The 26,372-nt window shown below is 43.0% G+C and overlaps 2 protein-coding genes across 3 annotated transcripts in view; one reads left to right on the forward strand and one right to left on the reverse strand.

The window, feature by feature from the left end:
- Window positions 1–296: 296 nt before the first annotated feature.
- On the forward strand, window positions 297–2,263 carry phox2bb (paired like homeobox 2Bb). The gene is made up of 3 exons (XM_030788395.1): window positions 297–537; window positions 1,235–1,422; window positions 1,838–2,263. The coding sequence occupies exons 1-3, from the start codon at window positions 297–299 to the stop codon at window positions 2,261–2,263; spliced, it is 855 nt and encodes a 284-aa protein (XP_030644255.1).
- A 3,174-nt stretch (window positions 2,264–5,437) lies between these two features.
- Window positions 5,438–26,372, reverse strand: part of limch1b (LIM and calponin homology domains 1b) — a 71,648-nt gene continuing 50,713 nt past the window's right edge. For both annotated transcript variants that reach the window (XM_030776009.1, XM_030776017.1), the window contains 19 exons: window positions 18,042–18,077; window positions 16,962–17,088; window positions 16,705–16,865; window positions 15,993–16,431; window positions 14,670–15,023; window positions 13,565–13,646; window positions 13,232–13,326; window positions 12,052–12,151; window positions 10,980–11,005; window positions 10,372–10,485; window positions 9,126–9,218; window positions 8,794–8,973; window positions 8,607–8,695; window positions 8,370–8,485; window positions 7,737–7,848; window positions 7,410–7,493; window positions 7,133–7,241; window positions 6,815–6,917; window positions 5,438–5,799 (listed from right to left, as the gene is read on the reverse strand). In XM_030776009.1, the coding sequence (XP_030631869.1) occupies window positions 5,774–5,799; window positions 6,815–6,917; window positions 7,133–7,241; window positions 7,410–7,493; window positions 7,737–7,848; window positions 8,370–8,485; window positions 8,607–8,695; window positions 8,794–8,973; window positions 9,126–9,218; window positions 10,372–10,485; window positions 10,980–11,005; window positions 12,052–12,151; window positions 13,232–13,326; window positions 13,565–13,646; window positions 14,670–15,023; window positions 15,993–16,431; window positions 16,705–16,865; window positions 16,962–17,088; window positions 18,042–18,077 (2,446 nt within the window). In that variant the 3' untranslated portion in view covers window positions 5,438–5,773. The remainder of the gene's footprint in view (window positions 5,800–6,814; window positions 6,918–7,132; window positions 7,242–7,409; window positions 7,494–7,736; window positions 7,849–8,369; window positions 8,486–8,606; window positions 8,696–8,793; window positions 8,974–9,125; window positions 9,219–10,371; window positions 10,486–10,979; window positions 11,006–12,051; window positions 12,152–13,231; window positions 13,327–13,564; window positions 13,647–14,669; window positions 15,024–15,992; window positions 16,432–16,704; window positions 16,866–16,961; window positions 17,089–18,041; window positions 18,078–26,372) is intronic.

Below are 26,372 nucleotides of genomic sequence, written 5' to 3' on the forward strand. Positions count from 1 at the left end.
GACTATATGCTCTAGAGACCTGGGGCTAGGCGGCTCCTTGGGAGGCTTTTCATAAAACAAGGCTCAGCTCCTATAAAGGAGGGCAGTTTTGGAGCAGGCGCCGAGCAGTGCACATCTATCCAAGGCACGAGCCTCCTTCAAACCAGTAAAAATCCAACCATCACAACCTCCCCAAGTCAACTCGCCTTTTGCGTTCTTTTTTAATGTGCTCCTCGCCTATTTAATCCAATTTGAATTTGACGCTTGTGTGGTTTTTCTCTGGGAGTGCAGCTTTCCTTCTCCACTGAGCCTTTTCAATGTATAAAATGGAGTATTCTTACCTCAATTCCTCTGCCTACGAATCTTGTATGGCCGGGATGGACACATCGAGCTTGGCGTCAGCCTATGCGGACTTCAGCTCCTGCAGTCAAGCCAGTGGCTTTCAGTACAATCCGATCAGGACCACGTTCGGGGCCACCTCCGGGTGTCCGTCACTGACGCCGGGCTCCTGTAGTCTGGGCACCCTGCGGGACCACCAGAGCAGCCCGTACGCCGCAGGTGAGTCCACCGCCAAATTTAGCACATTCGCTGAGAGACACGAGAATCTCAGCCCCGGTATATAGGACGTCTTGATTGCATTTGAAAATGGAAATGTGTTTAGTATTTACCAAACGAAATTTGCTTACACAAATGAAAAAATTTATCACGTTAGAAGCGATTGCAGGCAAGAGGTAATTCAGTTACAGGGTTACACTATCCCAGTCACACCCTAACCGCCAACAAAATTATCTTAAGCTGCCAAAATGATAGGCATAATTTATTTACTTTGCGATGAGACATAAACCTTTGAAAATAATGAAATAACCAAAGACTTAAGCTCATTATTGACACTGAATTGAAGTTACTGTAGCTACTACGGAGGGGGATGGAAGCATTTATGACAAGTTTCCAATTCAGTTTTCAATAACATTCAATTAAGCACATTTCACAAGTTAACAAGATTACACCTGATTCAGGATTTCTATGGCTTTCGCTTCCACGATTACGGTTTTGATGCATTTAATTTTAACCAGTTTCTATTACTGTGTAGCTTATTTTTTATTTCTTGGTTCTCCTTAAATGTTTCCTGAAGTAAGATTTTATTCTACACCGTTGTTCCTCTACTGAAATATGACGCATATTGTATTGAATTACATTACTGGTTTGCATTGTGTACAATTATCTCCTGTGCTTCTTTTCCATTCTATTTTGACAGTTCCTTACAAGCTGTTCACGGACCATGGTGGCTTGAACGAGAAACGGAAGCAGAGGCGAATTCGGACCACGTTTACCAGCGCACAACTGAAAGAGCTGGAGCGTGTTTTTGCCGAGACCCACTACCCGGACATTTACACCCGTGAGGAGCTTGCCCTGAAAATCGATCTCACGGAAGCCAGAGTGCAGGTACACCACCCAGAAACCCCCGAGTGAATGACGTTACCACTTGATGCAACGAATATGTTGTCTTTGCAATTATAACACACTTGTTTTCATCCGGAAAACAGATAAGCGAATTTTATAGAATATATTATGTGATGCCACTTTATCGATTTCTGAACTTTCAGAGGGAATTTCAGCCACCATTACTTTAAATTTAAGGACATAATGAAGTACTTAGTGTGTTTTGCACAATAGTGCTTGTTTAGTAGTCGTATATACGAGACTGATACTTTGCTGAACTTGATCATGAGCCACATATTCGATAGAACATTTAGAGCAAAAAGCATCTCACTCAACTTCTTTGTTATCATCGGAATGGTCTGTAATGCAAAGTTGGTTGGGAAATAGAGGGATGTCTGATCATTTTACATTTTTGCAGGTGTGGTTCCAGAATAGGCGCGCAAAATTCCGCAAACAGGAGCGCGCTGCTGCTGCAGCAGCTGCTGCAGCCAAGAATGGATCCGGAAAGAAATCGGACTCAAGAGAGGATGACAGTAAAGAAGCGAAAGCCACCGATCCGGACAGCACAGGAGGCCCGGGGCCCAATCCGAATCCAACCTCCAACTGCGGCGGACCTAGTCCCACCAGCGGACAAGTCAATACCACTGGAAACGGGCCCGTCGAACAAGTGAAGACGTCGGTTGCTGGCATGGGTGGCACTGCGCCGAGTCAAGGCTGGGCTTCAGCTCCAGGCACCATCACCTCTATTCCGGACTCACTGGGTGGACCGTTCGCTAGTGTATTGTCTTCTTTGCAAAGACAAAACGGTGCCAAAGCTACTTTAGTAAAAACCAGTATGTTCTAAAGCAGCGATCAACCGAGAAAAAAAGGCAGACACGGAGCGAAGAACAGTTTACCTTAGTGACTGACAAGTATTGACTCGTGTGATGCGGAATGCCAAAAGAATGAGAGAGGCATCTCTCTGCTAACAGTTAAAAAATGAGGAGACCAACAAAGGTCACCATATGACTTTCGATGCCATTCGTTTACATACCCAAGCTGGATAATATAATTGTGTACTATACAGTTCATAATTTCACCGTGTCTATTTTGTTTATTAAAGAGTTACTGTGGTCAGTACCATTTCTTTTCCACGTATCCAAGAGCCTGCCAGGTGCCCGTCTACTGCAAACGCATTCTCTGCAAGGACTCATTGCCAGTAAGAGTGCCAACACAAAATGGCACTACTCCTCAAATTGTTTGTTTACATTGTTTTCACTGACTTTAAGTGTCACAGTAACGGGAACATTAATGTCAATACCACAGATTATTGCCAAACGAGGCACAGATTTTTGTTTTTAATGACACATTTGCCAAGCCTTTGGGTCAGTTGCTATGACAATATTCATTTAGATATCTTGTATCTGTCTACGGCAAATTATTCCCTTCAATGGCACAAGTACATATTCACTGTTGACAGGAATACGTAAACGTTTTGTGTGTCTTTCTACGACTGTGTTTTTGTGGCTCAGATTGTATAGTGTTAATACGTATTATCGTCTTCGATAGATAAACATAGGCCATATCCCCCTTGTAGTTCATTGAGTCTTTTTAATGTTTTGCAAAGTTACAACTGGCAATTTACTTTTGAAAAAAAGGAATGGATGCAAACATTGTATTTATTTCTATATTATTTGCATGTTGTCTTTTCCGTCCAATTTTATAATAATTTCCCCTATTTTGTGAGCAAATGTAACATGTTTTGTCCAGGATTTGAAAATTATTTATATGTAGGTAATGGATGCTTATATTTAAGAAGGAAATATTTCTACATGTGCACATAGTTTTTCAGGTGTACCATTGACATGGTTGTTGATGATAAAAATAATAATGAACAAAAAACTCACTGTCATTTTTGTTCTTTCGTTAGAGTTATAATATTATTATTTCAGTAGGGGCAATCTGCTGTTCTCCCCTAATGAGTCTTTTTCATGGTTCGAGGCGGGAATCAGGACCACGGATAGCGACACCATTCTAACTGCTAGACCACACCGCTCTCTATGATGCAAACGGTTCAGGAATCACACCCATTATTTCAAATCAGAAAAATAAAAAAGCGAACACGGTATCAAGAATCATATGAAAATATATTTTAAATGGTAAATATTGTGATATTAAAAAGACGGACAGTGAAAGAATACTTTAAGATTTTTATTTATAAACATACAGGATAGTGTGAAGCCATTGCATTTCAACATCAATTATTCTATATTTGGATCGTGTACAGTTGTATATCACAATAAATAGACCTTAGATTTGATATATCACTTCCAAGGTAGCTATTCATTCTCCTACACAATAACGAACGTCTCTGGCAAATACCTCTGCCCGGTTCCAACCTATATATTTCAATTATAGCATACTTTAACGTATATTCTTCAGACCCGAAGCATAGAAATAATGGCTATATAAGAAAATTTGAGAACAGATTAAATTTTTGAATAGAATCAAGATGCTTAAGAATGAAAAGAAGGAATCTGAAAAAAATTACGACCTTTTGTGAAGGTACATGTATCATAAAGAGCATTTTCCACGGTTAGTCTGAGCCTAAAATAAGCCTAACTGATGGCAGACATACTGACTGATTTGCTGTTGGCAAACAATATATAATTTGTTCGAAGACAAATGTAGTCACAATCATATTGCAACCATATTGCAGCAATATATTGCTAGCTGTGTTGGACATAAGCTTGTCGAATAGCAATGATATTTTCTCTCTAATCCTGCCTAAAAATTACAACACAAGGCAACGGTAAGCCGAAATTGTTGTGTATCAAAGAATAGCATCTTTTTCTCGGACAGGTGAATCCTACTCAAAATTCCTGTTTCAACAAATGGCATGTAATTGTGTCCTGGGAAATGTATAACATCGGTTCCGTTCGGGAAAAAGAATTTAAACTGCAGTCCATGCTGCAGAAACCGACTAAGAAAATAAAACTGTGTGTAATAATGATAAGGAAGGTCCTTAGTAATCGATACAGCAAGGTGCGATTGGAGCAGTGTCATCCTCCAGCTTAATCTGAATAAAATACATCTCAGTTTCCCAATTTGACAACAGGCATGGTCTTTGGATTTCAACAATTAAGTCGACCTCCGGACAGTTTGCAGTCACTTTCCATTCTAAGGCACATGTTAGATGCAATAGCATTCCAAAGAACGATTTTCTGAAGAATGTGTCTCCTATTTGAGGAACTGGAATGATTTAGTGGTACGTGTGAGCGGAACCGTAGCAGCGATATTACCTCCTCCAAGCATCCAGCTTGCATGCATTCTCTCCCACTGTCTGAATCGATGAAGTCTAACTTAGTGAGCAAACAGTTAACATATTTTTTTTCCCAAGCCAGGAAATGCCATGGGGAGCGTGAAAGTTATTGACCAAAGATACCTCTGTAATTACGACCATGCTTTCCATTATTATATAGAGCGAAACGAAAAATAAAAAGAACGACGCGCTGACGTGGTCGAGCTGCCTCATTAAGGAAGCATCGTTGATTTGGTTCAGCAAAACGCAAGCAGCAAGTGCTATTATTTTGCATGTCCATATTGATTTTAGGCAGATCAAGTTTGTGAAGACACAAAAATACCGTGGGACCCCTTGTCCACTAGGCTATATCTTGTCATGAAATCGTTTGCATGTAACGCTAATTTCCGTTATTTTTTTCGTTACGCCAAATATGAATAATTCTGACTCGTTGTCAGTGTGGATGGAGAAGAGCACAAGGAAAAGAATGAACACTGTATGAAGTTACACAGACTTTTCCTCCATTCTACAACAAGAGGCAGGACATCGTTAACTACCAACATCATGCCGTATCCCTTTGATTTGAACACATTTGAAGGTGGGAAGTTATTTGAACAGTCATCAAAACCAGAAATCCATATGAGTTGCATTTCCACTCTACACCAGACTTCACTGTGCTACACTGATTTAAGATGATCTCACGGTGATCTTAAGATGGTTTTAGATGATATCCACAGTTTGGTTAGTGTTGAGAAAATGGCGGTCATACTGACAGTACAGGCAGCAAAGGCTTATTGGACAGTTACAGACAGATGATCTCTAGTGGGATCTAAAGGATTATTTAAACCTGCAATTATGAGCTACTGGATTTGAACACATTCATCTAACTCTCAGTGGGATGGTGGCGGTTGTGGTGTGGGCACACTTCTCTCCACTCTAAAGTATTGCAAGTGGTCCCCACCAAGTCTATTTTGGTCTCAGTGTGACTCTTCCACATGACTGGGATAATCTGAACATGCTGGTGGAGGGAGAGACTGTGAAGGTGTCCTGATGGATGCCAAATCACTCATCGCATCACAAGGTGGTGGGCTGACCTGCAGCTGAGAAACGCAGCAGATGAGAGAGCAGTGAGTGAATGGTATGCCATTGCTTTCTTATATTTTCCTAATTCAGTGCTCTAAAACTGAAAATATTATAGCGGATTTAACCAGCCAGCAATGCAAAGATATGGTTATTGTTGTTAAAATTCAGATTCGTTTGATGGCACATCTGTTTGTATATGCTCATGGCAAAAATATTATGTTTATTACATATCTGCATTCAGGTGAACTGGATTTCACCGAGTAGAACGTATTCTTGGAGCTAGACTCCCTTGTTGTTCCTGGAACAACACTGACTATTGACCAATCGTTGCCCTCTGATGTCATAATCGTGTGCCTCCCACTCCTCAGCCATTTCAAAAGTGTCTTTATGAACAGATAGGGTGTGTGCTAGCCTGTAGCTGCATATTTTGAATAAAATAAAATTGAGCAAAACCCTTGATTTATTGAAAACATTTTAACTGCACATCTTTCAGTCATTAATTTAAATGAGAACTCTTAGTAGAGTTAACTAGCCTGCGAGGCAGCTTGGTAGGTAGGCTAACAAGTTAGGTTGCTAATAGTCGTGCAAAAGTCTTGTTAGCTTCACATTAATACAGACAGGTTTACCATCTTTGTGAGTCACACAAAGACCTGTGACAGTCACATTTTCTCTCATATCTTGTATTGAAAAATGATCTCCCCTTGCAGGGAATGATGCATACATTTATGAGACCCAAGCTCCCATCCAGCGGGTGCTCCTCGTGGGCTAACTCATTGTGCGGGGGGCACACACTGATGACATCAGAGGGCAACGGTGGGTTAATACGAATGTTGTTCAAGCAATGACGAGGGAATGATGTCGATCCAGGGAAACATTCTATGCAAAATCGCTTTCACCGTTGCATTAAGAGTAAATGTACACTCACTCCATCATAACTTTTAAACATGATGAGTCTAGTGATGTCCTGATGGACCATGTAGAGATGGATTTCTGTGAGAGCGATGTGTGCATGCGTGCGTGTATGTGACTCACAGCGTGAGCGGATGTAACATTGGTGACAGTTGAGCAGGCCATTACGAATCCTCACATCTGTCCCTGTAGTGGTGTCACCCAGCTGTCCCTTACAGATCCCACACTGAGAGAGGAGAGAGAGAGAGAGGAAGAGAGAGAGAGAGAGAGAGACAGAGAGGGAGAGAGAAAGAGTCACTGGCATGAAATAAGAACAAAGCATTCATGGCACAGCATGCACAGCATTAAGGGGACTTCAGTTACCTCCCACACCCGCCCACACTCAGTCTCACACACACACACACACACACACACACACACACACACACACACCATACTGACCTTGAAGCACTGGATGTGGAAATAAAGGCTGAGTGTCTCAATGATCATGGCTGCCCCTTTACCCAGAGGATGACCACAACTGGAACACAGCTTCTTCCCACTGACAGACCTACTCACACACACACACACACACCCCAAAATGTCACTGTGGTTTAAAAACAAGCTTAAAGTCTCTGAAATGACAAACACATGCACAACAAAAAGATGAGGTAAAAGATGACATGGTGAGAGAGAGAGAGAGAGAGAGAGAGAGAGAGAGCGAGCAGTATTACTGTACCTGTTTGGTGATGGAGGTTGCGTGTCTGATGAGTATGAGGATGATTTTAATGATTTTGGCCCAACATTCTCAACAGAGCCAGACCTGAGTGTGACAAGCAACATGCAACAGTCGTACCATACACACACACACACACACACACACACACACACACACACACACACACACACACAAACAAAGCTCAAAGCCTGAATGATGATGTACTCTCCAAGCATATGGTAAGATCAAAGGCAAGATTAACTAAACATTCCTCTCACCTAAGTGAGAGTTTCTCTCTTTAATACAGGTAATGCAACCAAATCCAAAAACATACTACTACACACAAACCTTCTCCTTTGCTGTCCAGCAGTTGGTGTCAGTTGTGGGTTTCTGTTGCAGTCAAGGGAGGCAGTCTTCTTCAAAGCCTCTGACTGCTGCTGATTACTGCCCCATAACACATCTGCATGACATTATTATTGTTATTATTATTATTATTATTATTATGATTATTATTATTGTTATTATTATTATTATTGTTGTTGCTGTTGTTGTGACCTGTATGTTAACAATAGATAGAATTAATAGAAATTTATAGAAATCCCTCCAATAAAAGCAGTCACTTATCTGGAGTGGTATTGGCTGCCCCCTAGTGTTGAAATTAAAAAAAACCCTCACGTTTACCAAAGACATGCAGTGTCACAGTTATTGGCCCCAAAACAAAATTTTGTAATTGATTCAATGTCACGTTTAATTTAATCTTGTACACAAGTACAATATTCATAATGATAGCAAGAGGAGAAAACTGTTTGGTGACACGCTCTGACCAAGCTTTGACTGGGGACATTGTATTAAGGGAAAAGTTTCTGGCCCTCCAGGCAATGGCCACGTGTTCTGTCTCCCTATCTCTGAGATCCTGCCCCCAGTCTTTCAGTCCCATGTCACTCCCTCCTGACCTCTGAGCTCTGCCCCTCTCATTCTCACCATGGCTGGGGTATGGGGCAGGCCTGCTGTTCTGGTTTGGCTCCTCTGGACCTTTCTGTCCATTAGACTGACCGGCACTGATGCCTCCTTTCTGGCTGGAACCCAGGAGTGGAGTGCTGTGGTCAATAAAAATAAAAGAAACGACAAAAATAACAACAAATTTTATATATATTATATATACACGAACAATATAACTTTGATAAAGCAACTTTGACTCTTTTTTTTTTTTTAACTGACCTTGCTTTTGTCTGTAAGTTTTTATTTTTCATTTCAGTGGCTTCATTTCTGTTGTTTTCCCTTTGTCTCAAATCCTTTGAGTTCCCCATCTACAGGTATGAAAGGGTAAATTTAAAATACCACCTAAAAAGAAGTCCAGCCTCAGTCATGTACAGTTAAACTGTCAGCCAATTCAATCATCTCTCACCGTCTGTTTCTCCAGCACCTCCTGCTTGTGTTCCCAGTCAGTGAGGGAGGGTACTGTGGTGCTCTCTGGGTGTGTGTTTGGAGTGCTTGTGGAGGGTGCTGTGGCCGCCTGGTGGGGGGAAAGGGGTATGGGGGAGTGGGGAGTCAGTGGAGCCACTGTCTCCTCCAAAATCTTTCTCTCCTGCATTACACACAACAACAGAAAGAGACAAACCATTAACAAAACATGAACATCATTCATCTCTGGCACAACACTAACCATGAAAGTGAAAAAGTGAAGGGACAGTTTGTGTGAAAGAGAAGAATATGGAGAGGAAAGAGGGATGACCTCACCTCCTCATGATACCTCCTTTCCTCTTCTTCCACCTCTCTCTGAGCTCTCTCCCACTCCTGCTTCAGCTTCTCCTGTTCACGTTGGTATTTCTCCTGTGGGTACACATGGACACACACACACACACACACAGACAATACATAAACACACACACACACAAAAAGAAAGAAGGCTAAGTTAACATCTTCGGAACATTTAAAAGATAGTGACTTGTCTTGTAATGTTGTCTGATAAAGTTGCCATCTTCAATCACAAAAAGACTGCTTTTTTTCCCAACCTTTAATTGAAAACTTTTTTTTTAAGCTTTCAGCTTTGCAAACATACAGCATCATGCACCAGACACTGTAGAATGTTCCTTAACATTCTAAGGTGTTGCTTCCCATTCGACAGTGTTACTTCGTCACATAGTTCTCATTTAACCTCTTCTTATCAGATCAGATTTGAGAGAAATCATAACTGTTTAATAAAGCAAAGCAGAAGCCCAGGAACAGCCAAAGTATAGGGAAACAAACAGTCTTTAACAAACATAAGCAAACACACCACGTGCAATAAGGTTATCAAATCTTCATAGAGCCCATGCAGAGTTAGGTTGGTGGTGTTTCTGTGCAGGTGGAACAAGTGCTCATGGTGTCGCAAGCACAGGTTAGCATGACTGAAACATGTCCCTAGTTACGTATCTTAACCTGACTCCAGACCAGACGATCATAACCAAAGCCTGCCTGTTTTTAAACTGTAGTGCATTTCCAGTGCTAGCGAAATTCAGTTCCTCAGAATGGTATGGATGTTAAAGCGAACACTTTGTTCTGGTTAGTTTTCAGCAAAAGCTCAGTTCTAATTAAGAGAAGCTGAAATGGGGGACAAACAGACATGAGTTCCCGAGGCTCAAGCATGCACCCTTGCTGCATTTCCATGGGTTCTCAATCTGAAACCCATTTTCTGATCCAACCTTCAACAAACAAAAATATAGCCTCTCAAGAATATTTTGGTGTTTCTGGAGTTCGGAAGATTCTAGACCGCTTCTTTTTCCCCAGACTTCACTCAAAGCGCCTGACCCAGAAAACTCATTTTGTGAGACGGTGTTATAAAAGCATTGGGATTGCCAAGCTGCGGTTGGTGAGCGATGCTACATGCTGTATCTGGGCTCTGTCTGTGAGGCTGTCTGGATCCAGGGGGCGGGGAGGGGAGGTTTGGCGTGGCTGAAGCTGAGCTGCGGCCCAAGGGGGTTAGTTTTTCGCTGCCCGTCTGTACCTGAAGCATGCGCTCCTGCTCGTGCTGCCACCTTTCCTGACGCTTGCGCTCCTCCTCAGGGTCCCAAGCAAAGGGCTCACCCCGTTTGAGCAGATTTAACACGGCGGGGGAGACCTGGTGGTGCCGCACGCCCGTCAAGCGTGAGCCCCCACACACACACGCACACACACAGACACGGACACGGACACGGACACAAACACGAACACAGAAAAGGAGAGGAAAGGAAGAGACAGATAGAGTTTGCCTACATCTATCCCCATGCTTATATGTTTCCTGATTATCAGGAGCAGAAAGAAGACCGGTGATGTTGCAGGAAAGCAAGGACAGTTTGGGTGTTCTCACCTGGTGTGAATAATTCCTGACTACACTGTTCTTTGTAGTGTATGTAACCTGTTGATATTATCCTTGAAGGTTGGTTACTTCATTATGTAATACTTCAGACATTTGACAAAGGCGAATGATCTTGCTCAAATGTAATTTGAACTTCTGTAATTGCTGACATCTGCATTTCAACACCAGATGAGTGCCAGAGAGAGAGAGAGAGCATGGAGTGATAAAATCCCTCAAGAGGAGAGACAAGGGCTCACTGATGAACCAGTTTGACTTACATTTTCATGTTCTTTCTGTCCTCCCTCTGTGAAAAAAACAGAGAAAAAATGAATACTCGATACTGAATTTAATTCTGAAAACTGAAAAACATCTCTGTACTCTGAGAGCATGAACATTAAAAACAAAAGCTTTCCTGTGCTGTGACTGCACACTTAGAGTAGACAAGAGTTTCCTCCTGAAAGCATAGTCGACCATAAAACCAAAGAAGGAAATGAACCAAATCAAAAAGAAGAAATAAACACACAAATACACAAACAAAATATGTGTACTGCAGAATAACAGGTGCAAACTGCGTTAACGCCTACAGAAGGCTTGACCCCTAACTTCCAATCTGATCGAGTTTGCTTTTTGCTCTTTGGAGAAGATTTCATTACAAAGTATTGAAGAAGAGAGTGTCTGAGGAAGAAAAACAAATATCAACATAGCGGTGTTATTTCTTTTATGACATTACAGTGGCCCAAAATAGGTTTGAGATATTGGCAGAGTAAAGAAGGCCTAAGTGACTGTAAATGAGAAACTTGGATCCGGTTTCATAAAAAGGGGATGAAAAGGGGGAAATGACTGTCAGACTTCTTACTGGTATTAGATGAACACTTTAGAAGATTGCTTAGTCTGCACTGATCACACACAATGAAAGAAATGGTATGTAGGTAAGTAGAGACAATTTTCAGAATGATGCTATTTTAAAACCACCACAAATCACAAAAAAACACACACACTTCCCTGGCAGCCAAAAACAATGATGGAGTGTGTAAGGTTAGAGCCACAGACATGGTACAAGCCCTCTGCCAATGGGAGAGCCCCAAAAAGGCCCCATGTGACCAGGCAGGATGATGCTCAGCCAATAGGCGAGCAGATTACCTGGTGGGGTGAAGAACTCCCAGCGTAACCTAAGGTTACTAAGCAACGGCGGTTGCTGGGCACTGATAACCAGCTCTAGACAACAGCCCAGAGAGGAGAAGAGAGAGGGAGAGAGGACAGAGTTGACGCTAGACCATTAAAGGTTTGATTAGCAAGTAAGATTGAAGGGGAATCACTGAAGAGATGAAAGCCACTCGAAAAGCAACTTGCCTGTCGAAGATGGTCCACTACCTGGTTCTGTTCTGGGCGATTCTTCAATGTTCTGGTCACCCACTGCTTTCTTTGAAGTTTCCAGGCCCAACGTACTGATCTAGAATCAGAATCGACACTGGTTAAAATGAAAACAAAATAATTTGTGGAAATTCATGAATTCCTACGGTTAGAAAAATATGTTTCCAAAACTTGCAAAGCTTCATATTACAACCTTAGTACCAGTGCTGCACAGTTAATGCCTCTATTCACAGAAATCACAACAACTACAACAAAACAGTGCATTTCACTATCCCTGACTCTACATACAGCCCTTTAATATCTAAGCAGGTCAGATACTCATGCCAAGACGGTACAAACTACAGATCAGCCTTTCAGAAAATTGTTCCTTTTCACTCCTAAAACTCAGCGGTCCAGATTTACATAAGTCTATGTGTAATACTGGATTTCCTACTGGGCAGAGCACAGGTGGTGAGAATAGGTTATTAAGCTGTCAGCGTGAACACTGAACACTGTATGGCCCTGAATATTTCTGCTTAAGACCTCAGCTGTACTCACTGTTTACCCATAAGGCTTCAGTCTAACACAGTCACATAGCAAGTCATCAGATTCAGTTATGACATCACAGTAAACGCGCTAATCTGCACCAACGAGGAGACCACATACAGCAGGAACTGATACAGGTTTCACCACAAATCAGAACCTCCGGTTTCATCTGCAGATCAGGGGGCACTAAGATCTGCAGATGAAACCAGAGGATCTGGTTTAAGATTAGATCTACATCACCTGCTACTGTAAACATACAGGATCCCAGCCACAAACTACACTTCATGTTTATCAGGCAAGTCAGACAGCGTGTTAACTATGATTGTTCATTCTGCTGCCACCTTGTGGTTAAGTGCGCAGCCTAGAGACACAGGAGCAGTGAAACTTGCTTGAACTTCAAATCCACATCCCTCCGGTATCTGAACCATGTCCCTCACCACCAGGGCAACACCACACTGACTGAGTGACTCCATGTGGACCCACACTTCCCTAAGCAATCACAGCTCTTACACACACACTAGTCATATCATCACACCAGCTGTTACTGTGCACTGGACCGTATGTGGAAAACCGTACATTATGATGTACACTATATGAAGTATTCCAATGAGATTTGATTGGTCTGTGGACTGACCTGTGTGGCAGAGACGTCGTCCTGTGTAAGGGTGTTGGCATTCTGAATTACTGAAGAGGAAGTCTCAGCCTGGCCAACAGGAGGCTGACTGTGCCCTGAAAACAACAGTCCATGTCAATAAGTCAGATAAGGATGAAAAGACTAGGAAAATATTATTTAGTATTTTTTCTATCATTGCCAATCAGACAAAGTATGGGTTTGGCTTAGAATGAAAATTTAGTTTGTAATAACTTACAGATGTATTGTGAGGATGGCTAATTACAACCAGCTAAAAAGCAGTTTCAGTCAATAAACAGTGGGATGGTAAGGTCTTTGAGAACTGAGATAACAGACCTGTTGGAGGGGTGTGGTCCGAAGCCCCCTTTGTTACTTGCCCCTCCTCCTGTGGCACTGCCTCTCCCTCACTCTGCAGCTCCTACAGCACACACAGTGAAAATGTTCACTGAACAGGGCCAGCGTTGAATGTGACTTTCTCTCTCTCACTTACAGAAAAATGTATGGAGCACTGCAAGCAAGTGTTTTTGAAGTTCAACAGACTAAGCACAATGTGCATAAAGTGTGCATGGGTAGATATGTATGTTTGTGTGTGTGTGTGTGTGTATGCACAGGTGTGTGCACATGTATGAGTTATGTGCCCATGTGTGTAAGAGAGAGAGAGTGCTTGTGTGTACACGTGTAAGTGTCTGTATGTGCTTGTCTGTGCTGTGCGTGTATCTGTGTGCGCGCGTGTGTGTATGTGTGTGTGTGTGTGTGTGTGTGTAGGTGTGTGTGTGTGTAGGTGTGTGTGTGAGTGTGTGTGTGTGTGTGTGTGTACGTGTGTGTGTGTGTGTGTGTGTACGTGTGTGTAGGTGTGTGTGTGAGTGTGTGTGTGTGTGTGTGTGTGTGTACGTGTGTGTGTGTGTGTACGTGTGTGTAGGTGTGTGTGTGTGTGTGTGTGTACGTGTGTGTAGGTGTGTGTATGTGTGTGTGTGTACGTGTGTGTAGGTGTGTGTGTGTACGTGTGTGTAGGTGTGTGTGTGAGTGTGTGTGTGTGTGTGTGTGTGTGTACGTGTGTGTGTGTGTGTGTGTGTACGTGTGTGTGTGTGTGTGTGTACGTGTGTGTAGGTGTGTGTGTGAGTGTGTGTGTGTGTGTGTGTGTGTGTACGTGTGTGTGTGTGTGTGTGTGTACGTGTGTGTAGGTGTGTGTGTGTGTGTGTGTGTACGTGTGTGTAGGTGTGTGTGTGTGTGTGTGTGTACGTGTGTGTAGGTGTGTGTGTGTGTGTGTGTGTACGTGTGTGTAGGTGTGTGTGTGTACGTGTGTGTGTGTGTGTGTGTGTACGTGTGTGTAGGTGTGTGTGTGTGTGTGTGTGTGTGTGTGTGTGTGTGTGTGTGTGTGTACGTGTGTGTAGGTGTGTGTGTGTGTGTGTGTGTGTGTGTGTGTGTGTGTGTGTGTGCTGACCTGGGGCAGTGCTGCGGGGAGGCTGGCTGACTGTCTCTGTTGGGTGCTCTCTCTCTGACTGTCTGACACTGGAGCTGGGGACTGGTACTCTGACTCTGCTTTATCAGATCTTGCCATCACCTCCTTCACCTCAGACAACCTCATCCAACACTCAGGAGTGTGTGTGTCTGAGGGAGAAGCTTCACGCTCAGGCGTGTCTGTGGTCTCAGAATCCGAAGGCCGAGATGGAGATGGGAAAAAACACAAATCAGAGGAATCTGCTTCGCTCTCTCTTTCTTTCTCTCTCTTCAACTCTACCTCATTGCTGTTAATGTCATTCCCTGTCTCTCCATTCACTCGCAGTGTGTCTTCCACCTGAGAGAGAAAGAGAATCAGACAGAGAGAGAAAGAAACAGAGAGAGTGAGAGCGAGATCAGAGTATTATCTAATTTGTAAAAACGGAGTATACTGGCACTGTGTCTGAAAAAGTAATTGCTAAAGTATGACACCAGAACTCATTTCCTCCCAATATATTCAGCTCTTGCTTATTTATCATTCAAACTCCCAGAGAAAAAGAACAAGCCTAAATGAATCACTGTGCTGTGTGCGTGTGGGTCTGTGTGTATGAGTGCGTATGGCATTGCATCTGTGTGAATAAGTGTGCATGTGTGTGTGTGTGTGCATACGCAAGCAGGAACTGAGGCTGTAACTCAAGCTGTCCGTGCTGTTGAATAGAGTGCTTCAGTGAACTGGAGCCCAGTCTTGAGGCTCTTTTTGTTTCCGTGGAGACCACTTCATATGGAGAGGGTTCACTCTCGCACACAGAGTCACTCCAGAACACAGGACTCCATTCAACACACTCCCACTCAACACACACTACACATTCCTACCAGCAAGGGGCCACACTGACACAGCCAAAGTATCCATTCACATCCCCCGGATCCTGAGACACAGTACCCCCCTGCAGAATATCTCTATCTCTGTAATGCTCTACGAGAAGAACCAAAATCCCATCCCATTTCCCACTGTTAACATGACTCCCAAACACAACTCTAACCACATTCTGTGCTTTAGCCCTCATTGGTGGTGTTTGTGAGATCAAAAGTTTCAGATTCTGCATTGGCATTAGTCCTGTGTTAATTAATTTAGGCCAAGAAGAGTACACACTACAGAAGGGAATGCTTTTGAGTATAAATGAATACCCAAACAGGATGGTCTAAATACAAAATATAAAACTGACTAGTTGTATCACCAAACAGAACCCTGTGTGTTATGGTGTTCAGTAGTTACACAGAGGGAAAGACAGCCCCACCATGTGTTCAGGTCCTAACACAGGAGCCATACCTTAGCAGTGCTCAGGCACGTGCTGGTGGTCCTGCTCTGGCTGTAGGGTTTGGGGCTCAGTAAGGGCGCGGTTTTGGGAGAGAGACCACGTGCAGGAGGGCTGTCCGGAGACCTGGTTTCTATCCTCTCCTCGATGAACCCCGACACACGCGCTTCCATGGTGGAGGTGAATTTGGGGACGGGGAGCGACTGCTGCCGTAGGTACTGCATGGGATTGGAGGAGGTGGGTGACAACGGGGCTTCTGAGGAGAAGTGGGCGGAGGAGGTGGCGGTGGGGTCAGCGGACACGCTCCGCTCCAGTAGTTTAGGGAGTTTGAGGCACTCTAGGACAGCCTCACTGATGGTGAAGCGTTGAGCGTAGCGGTGCAGTATGGAGGCCGCCTCCTCGGGCGTCCGAGCTCTCCTGTAAGCTTCGTGTAACTCTCTCTCCCGTCGCTCTCTACAGAAACAAACAGAGAGATTCAAAAAAGGAAAACAGAGACCAAATTTAGACTAAAGAGTGAACCAAGAAACAAAGAGAAGGAAAGAGAGAAGGCTTTTTCAATTTACAATCGACCCAAAACACAAAATGGCCGCATCTCCCCATTTTTAGGCCTGAGAACACTTTAATACGCACAATGTTGGACTAAAGCGTGAACTGTGACAAAACAAACGTACTGAAAAGAACATAAGATACAGGAGTATACTGACAAAGAGAGAAATGCAGACATACTTCTCCTCAACAATTTCACGGTAGGTTTTGATGCTCTTCCTTCTTTGGGAACCTCCTCCTCCATCTCCAGTCATGAGTCTCTCCATCATCTTCCTCTCCTCCTCTTTCTTGATCAGGTCCTGGGACATACTCCTCCTACGACTCTTCCACCGCGCCAGGTCCTGACCAAACAGCAGCTTATGTTACATATCAATTTCACAAACCTGTGACTGAAATACACATTACATTTGAGTACTTATGCTCATGGGGAGACTCACGTCCTGCCAGTGGTCCTCTTCCTCCTTCATTCTGATGTACTGGTTGTGCATAAGCTCATGTCGGACCTGACTGTGTGGTGGCAATGTGGAGTCTTCCTCATAACGCACATCACTCATACTCACACTCCTGACAGGGGGGGAGAGAGAGAGGGAGGGGGGAGACAGGGAGGTAGGGGGGAGAGATACTCTCATAAGCTGAGATCTTTTACAGTACTGTATGTGGTAAAGATAAAAATACTGCATTAACTGAGTTAAGGAATTAAAGATAGCAGTTTAGCTCAGAGTTATGAGTTGGCCGTGCTTCTCATTTAGCTCATGCAGCTTAGGAGTACAGCCCAGAGTACCACACACACACACACACACACACACACACAAAAAAACCCCATCAACAAACACCTCTGCACGTTCTTTAAATATGCTTACAGACAAGAGAGCACTGTCCTGATAAAAGGAGAGAGAGTGTGAAAACAGCAAAGGAAAGAGGAGGGGGGAGTGTATCATCATTCACTGGGTACCTCTCAACAGAAATAAACCAAACCACCAGGGAAAAAGAAATAAAAGTCATTTCCAATAACAGACAGAGAATAGTATGTTATAGAACCTTCTTAAAACGTCACTTAGACGTAACGTAATTAACCAACACAGGGAATGTGACACTCCCAAGAACCTTTCCTCAAATTCATTCTTAATGTGAATAGCTGCAACTCCCTGTTTACAGTCAGTCAGCACTGGTCATTAGGGGTTAAAGTTGTCTAATAAATGACAGACAAGAGCCAAAGACCAAATGACACAATGGCATTGGTTCACAGTTGACCTGAGAGACGCAGGTAAACAAGCTGCTCAGTCAGTAACACAGTCACAGCCACAGTGTGAATCAAGGTGAAGCAGCTTAGTGGCTCACTGAACCCAACACAGACACAGGTTTAGTGCACTTGTAGTGTTCTTAGTTAGAGCATGCATTTGTACTGGCTTTGGTGTGTCACAGTGTCAAGTGAATACATGCATACAGCAGATTTTGTGAAGAAGCAGTTCTGTGTGTGTGTGTGTGTGTGTGTGTGTGTGTGTGTATTACAGACTTACTCAGAGTAATCACACATACTAGCTCTGTGGCTGAATCTACAAGAGGCAAAATACGGAGAAAAACAATGGTTTATAATGATACCAACATATAGAATTGAAACAACACTACATTCAAGAAAAACAATAATAAACATCATGCTGAAGTAAGCCGAGCTTATCCACATTATACATTGTAGGAAGTACTTATGCGTATGCATCCTCAGCATTTGACCCAAAATGCACTTTTTAAACACTATGTCCATTTACAGCCACAGGGGGGCAGTGTAAGCATGCAAAATCACCAAGCCAAAGTTACAAATCTTTTAGCATATGCTGCTGACCACACATACCAGGGTAAATGGAAAACAACCCCTCAGAGAAAGCTTTTAAGACTGTCTCTGTTATTCATGAGAAAAAAAAAAAACTTCAAAGAGAAAGTTACTCAAAATTCAGACCAAAACTGCCAAACTGGTGGTCTGGGCTTCCCTTAAACGTCTCTGCCCACAGAGCACCATTAAAGCGATTGGGTGACGTAGTGAATGGGTGTCTGAGTGAAAGTGCGGCCTGTGGTCTCACCAAGGGAGACCACAAGAAAGAGACAAAGAGAGACAGTGAATTGGGACTGTTCAAACACACAAAAGCAGAAACACAGCCTGCTACAATGGGTATATAAACGCGTACACACTGTAAAACATAAACTGGCTGTGTTAAAAAGCCAAGGGTAACATGGCTACACTGACTTTACAGAAATATGAACCGAACCGACATCAGAACCACAGTTCACGACATGAATAAGCCTTAAAAAGTTCTAGTTTTTTCACAAATACACAGTATTTGTGGTGAAGCAGCTCATGTGTACGTCTAACTGAATTGTGTTTGATTTTTTCAGTTATGAGGTTTTGCGACCTGAATGAGTTTTGCCAAATGTGGGAGAAATATGCATCACAGCATTCACATTATGGTATTTTCTGCAAGAGAGTGAATATAATAAAGCTGAGGAGGACTACCAGTTCATTTCATAGGATTCTACTGGCCATGAAGCAGAACAAATGGAAGCTATCTTTAATACTTCTGAACAATCTGCTTTTCTGCCCCAAATCCCTCCTTACTGAAAGTATTACAGAGGTCGCAAAGGGCAAGGCACAATGAGAGGAAACCATTTAAAGGTATTGCTTTGGGCTATAGTTTGACCTTGTGTTGTGTTAAATGATATACTTCCTAAAGTCAGGGGTCAAGAACATGTAAACGGTGGGAACATCCATAGATAGTGCCTTTGATGTCATCTCCACATCCTCCAAAACATACACGAAAAACATGCAAATATGTTAAGAATATACCATATAGGACAATGACAAACACCACTTATTTTATATTTCTACGCATTATAATTTTCTTTTTTCTACATGTTCTACATCACGTCTTCTGCAAATGTAAATAAAAAAACAGCGATAAATAAAGTAAAACGAGGTGAAACAGACAACCATAACAAATGGCATATCCTGTTTACTGTCTTTTATCTCCTGTGCTCCTGGGAGGAAGAGGATACACGTCTCACGAAACACGCATCACCGGTACTTTCAGAGCAATGCACAGTATTATGAATGAAGGAAAGCATTTTTTTAAAAAAAACACACAACAGTTATTGGGCTATGTTTAGAAATCCAAAACAGAGCTGTTGTCTTAGAGACTCATGCATGTAAGTCCAGCATCTTCAGTCACTCATTTAATCAATCAGCCGGCATAGGCGAGAGACACAGGCAAGCTGTCCATGGAATGATGCCTGACACTGGTTCGGCGACAGTGCACAATGTCTAACAGATGTTTATAATCAGTCACATTCATTAAACTAACGATAAGGTCTTTCATACAAGGTTAAGGTTAGTTAGTGGCCTAATAATCAGTCTAATTAGGTTTGAACTGCTTTCAATATCTAATTTGGAGTCGTAAAGATTACTCGGACATTAAACATGAAGGGCTAGTCCACTGAAAAACATTTTCCAGATTTTCTCTTATCTCCTGATAAATTCATTGTCAAAATCAGTCTACATGAGATGGAAACCACTTGCCTGTTCTTACATTATCAGTCTCCCCTGCTTTTCTTGGCTCTCTTTCTTAGATGAATGGAAAGGGAACGCTCAAGGCTAAGCACTGCGTTTTATGCTCTTGAAACCACTTTGGATGAGAGCATGGATTTCACAGACATACCTGGGAATCTGGAAATTTCTGTAAGGTGCACAGGAGCCTTGAGCAAATTTTAGATCATCTTGTACGGCCATGTTTCGCTCAATTGAAATGGAGGTAGCCAAGAAAAGCTTAAAATATCATCAGTAGATTGGATGAATGGCCACAGCCATATATAAGCCAATTTTGTCAGTGACTAACCTATGAATGTCATTTTTCAAAGGCTTCATCCTTTAACAAGCGTGGTGCTGGTTTTTACACGAACAACTCTTGCCAGCGGAGGACTGCATCATTTCAGAGACAAAGCTATGACAACTGCCTGTCAGCAGAAGCCTCCTAAACAAGACCCGACATGCTTAACAAATAAAGGCTTTCTCTTTAAATGAAGCAGCAGGCCAAGGCAAAGGAGGCTCACGTTGGTGGGAGATCATCGTCCGACAAGGGAGGCTGTTTGTGAGACTTGTCCGCCTCTGACTCCGCCCCTTGGGTGTGGCCTATTTGACTGTCTCCTGCTGGCACGGGCAGGTTGTGGGTGGGGCTTGAAGAGTCATGCTTGGGCGACGACTGAGATCTCCGTGCCCACACATCATCAGCTGAAGGAGACGCCGTGCCGCTTTTATCCGATTCCGAACCGGGGAAGTTTCTCAGAGTATCCGGCCTACTCTTTGGGGTGGGACTGAGAGGACTGGTCACTACGATGCTGGTTGTCATGGTGCTGGTCACCATGGTTGTGCGGTAGAACTCCTCAGAACATGAGCGAGCAGGGCTGCTGCTGAGAGAATCATCCGATTATCACCATCGGCAACAAAGAACAAACGGAACCAGGTCCCCAACCCGAAAACGATCATAAGCAAAGTAAATTAAACTTAATTCAATCAAAACAGCCTGGTTTCAGAACAATTACTGCATAATGTCAAAAACAAGAAACAACAAAATAACACATCATGGTTACACTGTAAACTTGTTTGCAGATGTCATTCTTATTCGCAATGTGTGCAAAAGCATGAATGATTTTCACACACACACACACACACACACACACACACACACACACAGATACACCCCCCCCCCCCCCAAGTTTTTTCTCCCTTCCCCAAGTCCATGTATCAGATGTTCTATGTGCATGCAGAGAAAGCTTCTCTCAACGTTTATTAAAAGTAAATCAAACACGAAAAACACTACGGCCCAGTGAACCTTTCTTATAGGAATGTATATGCAGCAAAACTAATGGGTGTTATCTGAGATGAGTTCTGTAGACTGGTACCAGGTAGAATCCCTCCATGTCCATTCCATGGTATGTACTGGACACATGGATGGAAACAGTTCTTAAACACTCCAAAATTAAACTCTTTGAGTCCACATTTTGAATGTGAGGGGTGAGCTATTTGGGCTTGACTGACAGAGAGATATTAATTTGGGGGGTGGTCCGGATGTGTGTAATTCAGAGGCCCCCTGAACAGACTTCTTCTTCTAACTTCTTACAGTGGCACTAGTTTCTTCTAACTTCTTACAGTGGCACTAGTTTCTTCTAACTTCTTACAGTGGACACTAGTTTCTTCTAACTTCTTACAGTGGACACTAGTTTCTTTTAACTTCTTACAGTGGACACTAGTTTCTTGGCAGAGGAGGACAAAGACTCTTTGGTGGCTCTCAGTTGGCATCAATGTCCCAAACCCATCCCCAATACCTTTCATAAGCTCGCCAATACTGGCACTGTGAAATGCCACCACTGTCCATGACAGCACACACAGCTGGAAGAATTTTCACACCACACACACACACACACGCGCACACACACACACACACACACACATGCACACTCATGCGCGCGCGCACACACATACACACACACACACACACACACACACACACACACACACACACACACACACACACACAGAGAACTTAGGGCAGACACCACACAGACACTAAAGAATATCCACAAACAGCAAGAAATCAAATACCAAAAAACAACCAAGACTTCACAAACTAGCTTCTTCATGTCCGAATTTACCGAAAAGAAAATACGAATTTGAGAAGGGTGGGTAGAGAGCTGACGTTTTATTTGTAAGTTTGCTATTAGCCTGTATTCACACATGAAACAATGTCTCTGGTCAAACCCCTGACTTTTGCCTTAATTATGAAAGCTTGAACCGCCTTAACTCCTTCACCCTTTTCATTTCCTCAAGGGTTTATTCTGGCCATTACACACTCCTGCTGTTGTGAAACAAATCTACTCTCAACTAATAATAATATCATGAGACAATGGAGCTTTTGGTATAAATCCCATAAACCACAGATATGACTAACCCCTAATAAACCTCAGGCGTAGGCTTTGGATAACCGTACATCAAAGAAGCATGCACTTCCTCAACAATATGCCTCGCTAGATGTGAACTAACGTGCAAAGAAATGCATTTAAAACTGGCTGCGTTGAAATGATAAGACTACAGAGGAGCTTGTGCGTGGTTTGGGCCTGTGGTTGGATACAGAACTGGTCTTCACACCTGCAGTGTGGAGTGAAATCACATTCTGTTCTCACAGTTGACCAGCCTGGGAAGTCCAGACACAGCCCTGTCCTGTTCAGGGTCTAACACAGGAAACCCGCTCCTTTCCCCTGCTTCCTCTGAATGGGTCACATGGACTATGCGTGTCTGTCCCCAGGATTTCTTTTCTCACCAAAACACAGACACACATACCAATACACAAATACACGTGATGTGAACGAGTACTGCACAGTGTTGTACAGCGAGTGCGATGGAACATTGGAACACAATGATGGAACACAGTGAGGCAGTCTGTGTTTAGTGAACTGTATATCTGAGTGAGGTCTCGGAGAATAGTCACAAAAGATGGAAGAACTGGAAAGCATCGGATTTGGTCGGCACACGGTGACATTTAAGTTCCTCCAGGTTACTAAGGTAACACTTGTCTAGCATGAAAAGTGATTTGCTCCTTCAAGAGACTATGGCTGCCATAGATACTCTATGAATCTCGCTATTCAGATTCAAGCACCTTTTGTAGGTCCTCTAGATTCACATCATGACCATGCACCAGAATTTGACCTTTTCGGGCCTTGAGATCAAGGCGTTTAGCCCTTTTCTTGACCAACATTATAAATCTAGACCCCTTCCCTCCAACAGTTAATCTACTCCATCCACACTCTTTCACTGGAAAAAAACACTGATTCTTCTTGTCACTGACATAAATTAGACCACAAACATCTCAAAATGCCAGACAACCAAAGGGCTCCAACCCAAACAGCTGGTTCAGGTTCCGTCTGTGAGAGAGAGAACCATTAGAACCAGCCACAGAGAAAGTTCTGGATCTCACAACAGCAACCCTGGAATGGTATTCAGACCTCCCAGGGACAATGGTCCAGACACACATCACAGAGCACTGCTCTTTTAACGCGAGTACAGTTTTATCCAGTAGAGGGAACACATCGAAAACAGTCGGTTAAACATAAATTCAGTCAAACACAGCTCCAACACTAACATACAGACCATCCAGCTTTTAAACTGTATTTGTGGTCAAATCAGCCGACTGTATATCATTTCTTGTCATGAAAACAGGAACATTTTATTATTCTGACAGTTCCACAAGCTTTCATTTACTTAAGCAGAACAGCAAAAACAGAGTTATACTGTTTCTAATCTGATGGGCTTTTTTTGTTATGGAAAGCTTTTCAAACATTTATGTCCTGCAGCAACAGTGAATGTAGTTCTTCATACTCATTAATGCTGAATATAGTGCAATACACTGAGCTCGTCAGACAGGTAGGGCAAGGGCCCTGCAGCCCTGAATGTGAAGGGGGCAGAGTTAAAGGTTGAATGTGAAGGGGCAGGGTTAACTGTTGGAGGGGCCTTTCTGCACCTTGATTCTGTGGTGACGGTCAGCTGTTGTAGCGCGTCTGGGTCAGTTTGCTGAGCGTTAGCTGGCAATTGTGGCTGCACATCTGGAGATGCAGGTTCGTCCCCACTCACAGCTGGTTTGGGGCGCTCAGCGGGAGAGAGTCCGGGACCTCGGTCCGTGTTTGCTCTCTTCACGCCGGATGTGATCTGGGGACCGTCTGCCTGTTCATCCTCATTTTCGCTCTCCTCCTTCTCCTCCTGTTCCTGATTATGCTGCTGGGGTTGGGGTTCAGACAATAGTGGTGGGTTTGGGAGGATAACTGAGGGTTGGTGGGTTTTAGTCTGAGGTTGTTCGGGTGGAGAATCTTCTAGATGGGAGTTTTTAAGACGGGCATGATTAGGGCGGGAGCTTTTAGAGTGACGTTTTCTGGAGGGAAGTTCTGATGAGCAGGGTTCTACAGTGGTTACTGCTGCTGACTGCTCTAATACTGGGGAGTTACTTGCACTACATTACATAACCACAGCACAGCAAAAAAAACAAACAAACACAACCACGACACAATCAAATGACATAATCACGAGGCAGACAACCACGGCACAGACCATAACAAGCCGTGGACACGATGGGGAACAAAACCACACAATGGAAAAAAAAAAACGTGAGGACATGAGGACAGAGGGAATTCACCATCACATTACAGGAAGGTTGCAAGAGGGAAAGGAAAAAAAAAAAAAAAAAAAGGAAATGAGACAGCCAAAAGACATAATAATGCAGATGTATTGCTCTCAAAACATTTAAAGAGATGAAAAAAATAATTCTGCAGAGACAACATCAGCAAAAGTTTTCATGGATGAAAATTTACACGATGACAAAATAACAAAATGCATTAAGTCATAAATCCATTTACGACTTGTACGATTACATGCATGCCCACTATAATCAGAAAAATGGTACATAAGCATTCTCTCGCTCTCACACACACGCACACACAACAACAGCAATGTCAGAGCACACTTTAATTATAAATGAACTCTTTATTCATCCTCTTCTCTAACTTACCAATGAAAGATTCTGATCAGTCAACAGGATTTTAAATAGCCTATTTAAACCTTATTTAACATAACTAAAAGTCCACTAACTATATACCAAATACTGGCTGCATAGAAATACCATGCACTTCATTTCTCAAAATACTTTGCACATACAGAGCTAGCGAAGGACAAGTTATGGTCTTTTTCCCCTGTCAGTGGACACACATTTCCAGTTAAAAACATACTGGAAAAGAGGGGAGGAATGCTTTCCTGGGGAAAGGAAAAGTGGTCAGAAAAAGCATTCTTGGGGATGGGGTGGGGTGTTCCACAGCACTGGTAGAGATCAGTCTCCATCCAATTAACACCATCCTAACACATCTGTTCTACATCAACCTCTCCCCTCATACCACTACTGTAAAAAAAGACAGGAAAAAAAACCAAAACAAAAAAAAAAAAAAAAAGAGGCCCCCGCCCCCCACTTTCCCTTCTTCTTAGCCTAACTCCCAATGATGTTTCCAATCAGTGAAGAACATATTCCCCAGTCTCTAGATCTTTCCCAAAATGTGAAGACGTGAGGGAAAATTGGCGGGGTCTTGGTGTTTTTTTGAGGTGCTATGTTGAACTTGGCAATGAGGAAGACTGTTGAGGGGCTCGGCGTAAAGGAAAAGAAGACAGTCCATCCCAAAACACTTTCTTTACATATCTTGGCTACGATAAATTTTCTTTAGTCTTTATTTTGTCTGCGAGTTTTTGCCAAAGAGTGGGGCCTTGAGTCTGTTGCTATGGTAAAATGCATGGATTGAGGAGGAGTGTCATAAACAATAACTGAAGCTCACTCCACAGCTAATAAAGTCTGTGCTGTGAACAGCCTGCTAACAACCCACTAATAAGTGCTAATACAATCCCATCCACTCATCCATACTGAGTAAGGTATGAATGAAATAAAATAAGCAAATTCATTAAAATGTGATTAAACCAAAGGTTACATAAAATACATATTGTGGGGAATTTTGCTTATTTAACTGAGCTTCTTCTCCAAAGCAACTTAAAATGATTACTCTATATGACAGAGGGGATAGACCTGAGCAGCAGTCCTAGGGTTAAGTGCCTTTCTCAAATGCACATGAGCAGTGAAAAGTCATGTTTGGACTTCAAACCCATAACCTTCCATTAATTAGGCCATCTCCCTTACCGCTATGAAATCAAAAGGCTTTTGTCTTGAGCAGATTCAGCTTTGCTCCACTCTCAATCAATCCCCACTGCAGCTCAGTGTCTACACCCACAG

The sequence above is a fragment of the Chanos chanos genome, chromosome 1, assembly GCF_902362185.1.
Source record: "Chanos chanos chromosome 1, fChaCha1.1, whole genome shotgun sequence".
NCBI classification, from domain to species: domain Eukaryota; kingdom Metazoa; phylum Chordata; class Actinopteri; order Gonorynchiformes; family Chanidae; genus Chanos; species Chanos chanos.

Bases quoted from the DNA above. Each gene is read 5' to 3' on its own strand.
- phox2bb (XM_030788395.1), top strand. From the start codon at position 297: ATGTATAAAATGGAGTATTCTTACCTCAATTCCTCTGCCTACGAATCT. The intron at 538-1,234 runs GTGAGTCCACCG...CTATTTTGACAG, and splicing joins GAGCAGCCCGTACGCCGCAG to TTCCTTACAAGCTGTTCACG. The intron at 1,423-1,837 runs GTACACCACCCA...ACATTTTTGCAG, and splicing joins TCACGGAAGCCAGAGTGCAG to GTGTGGTTCCAGAATAGGCG.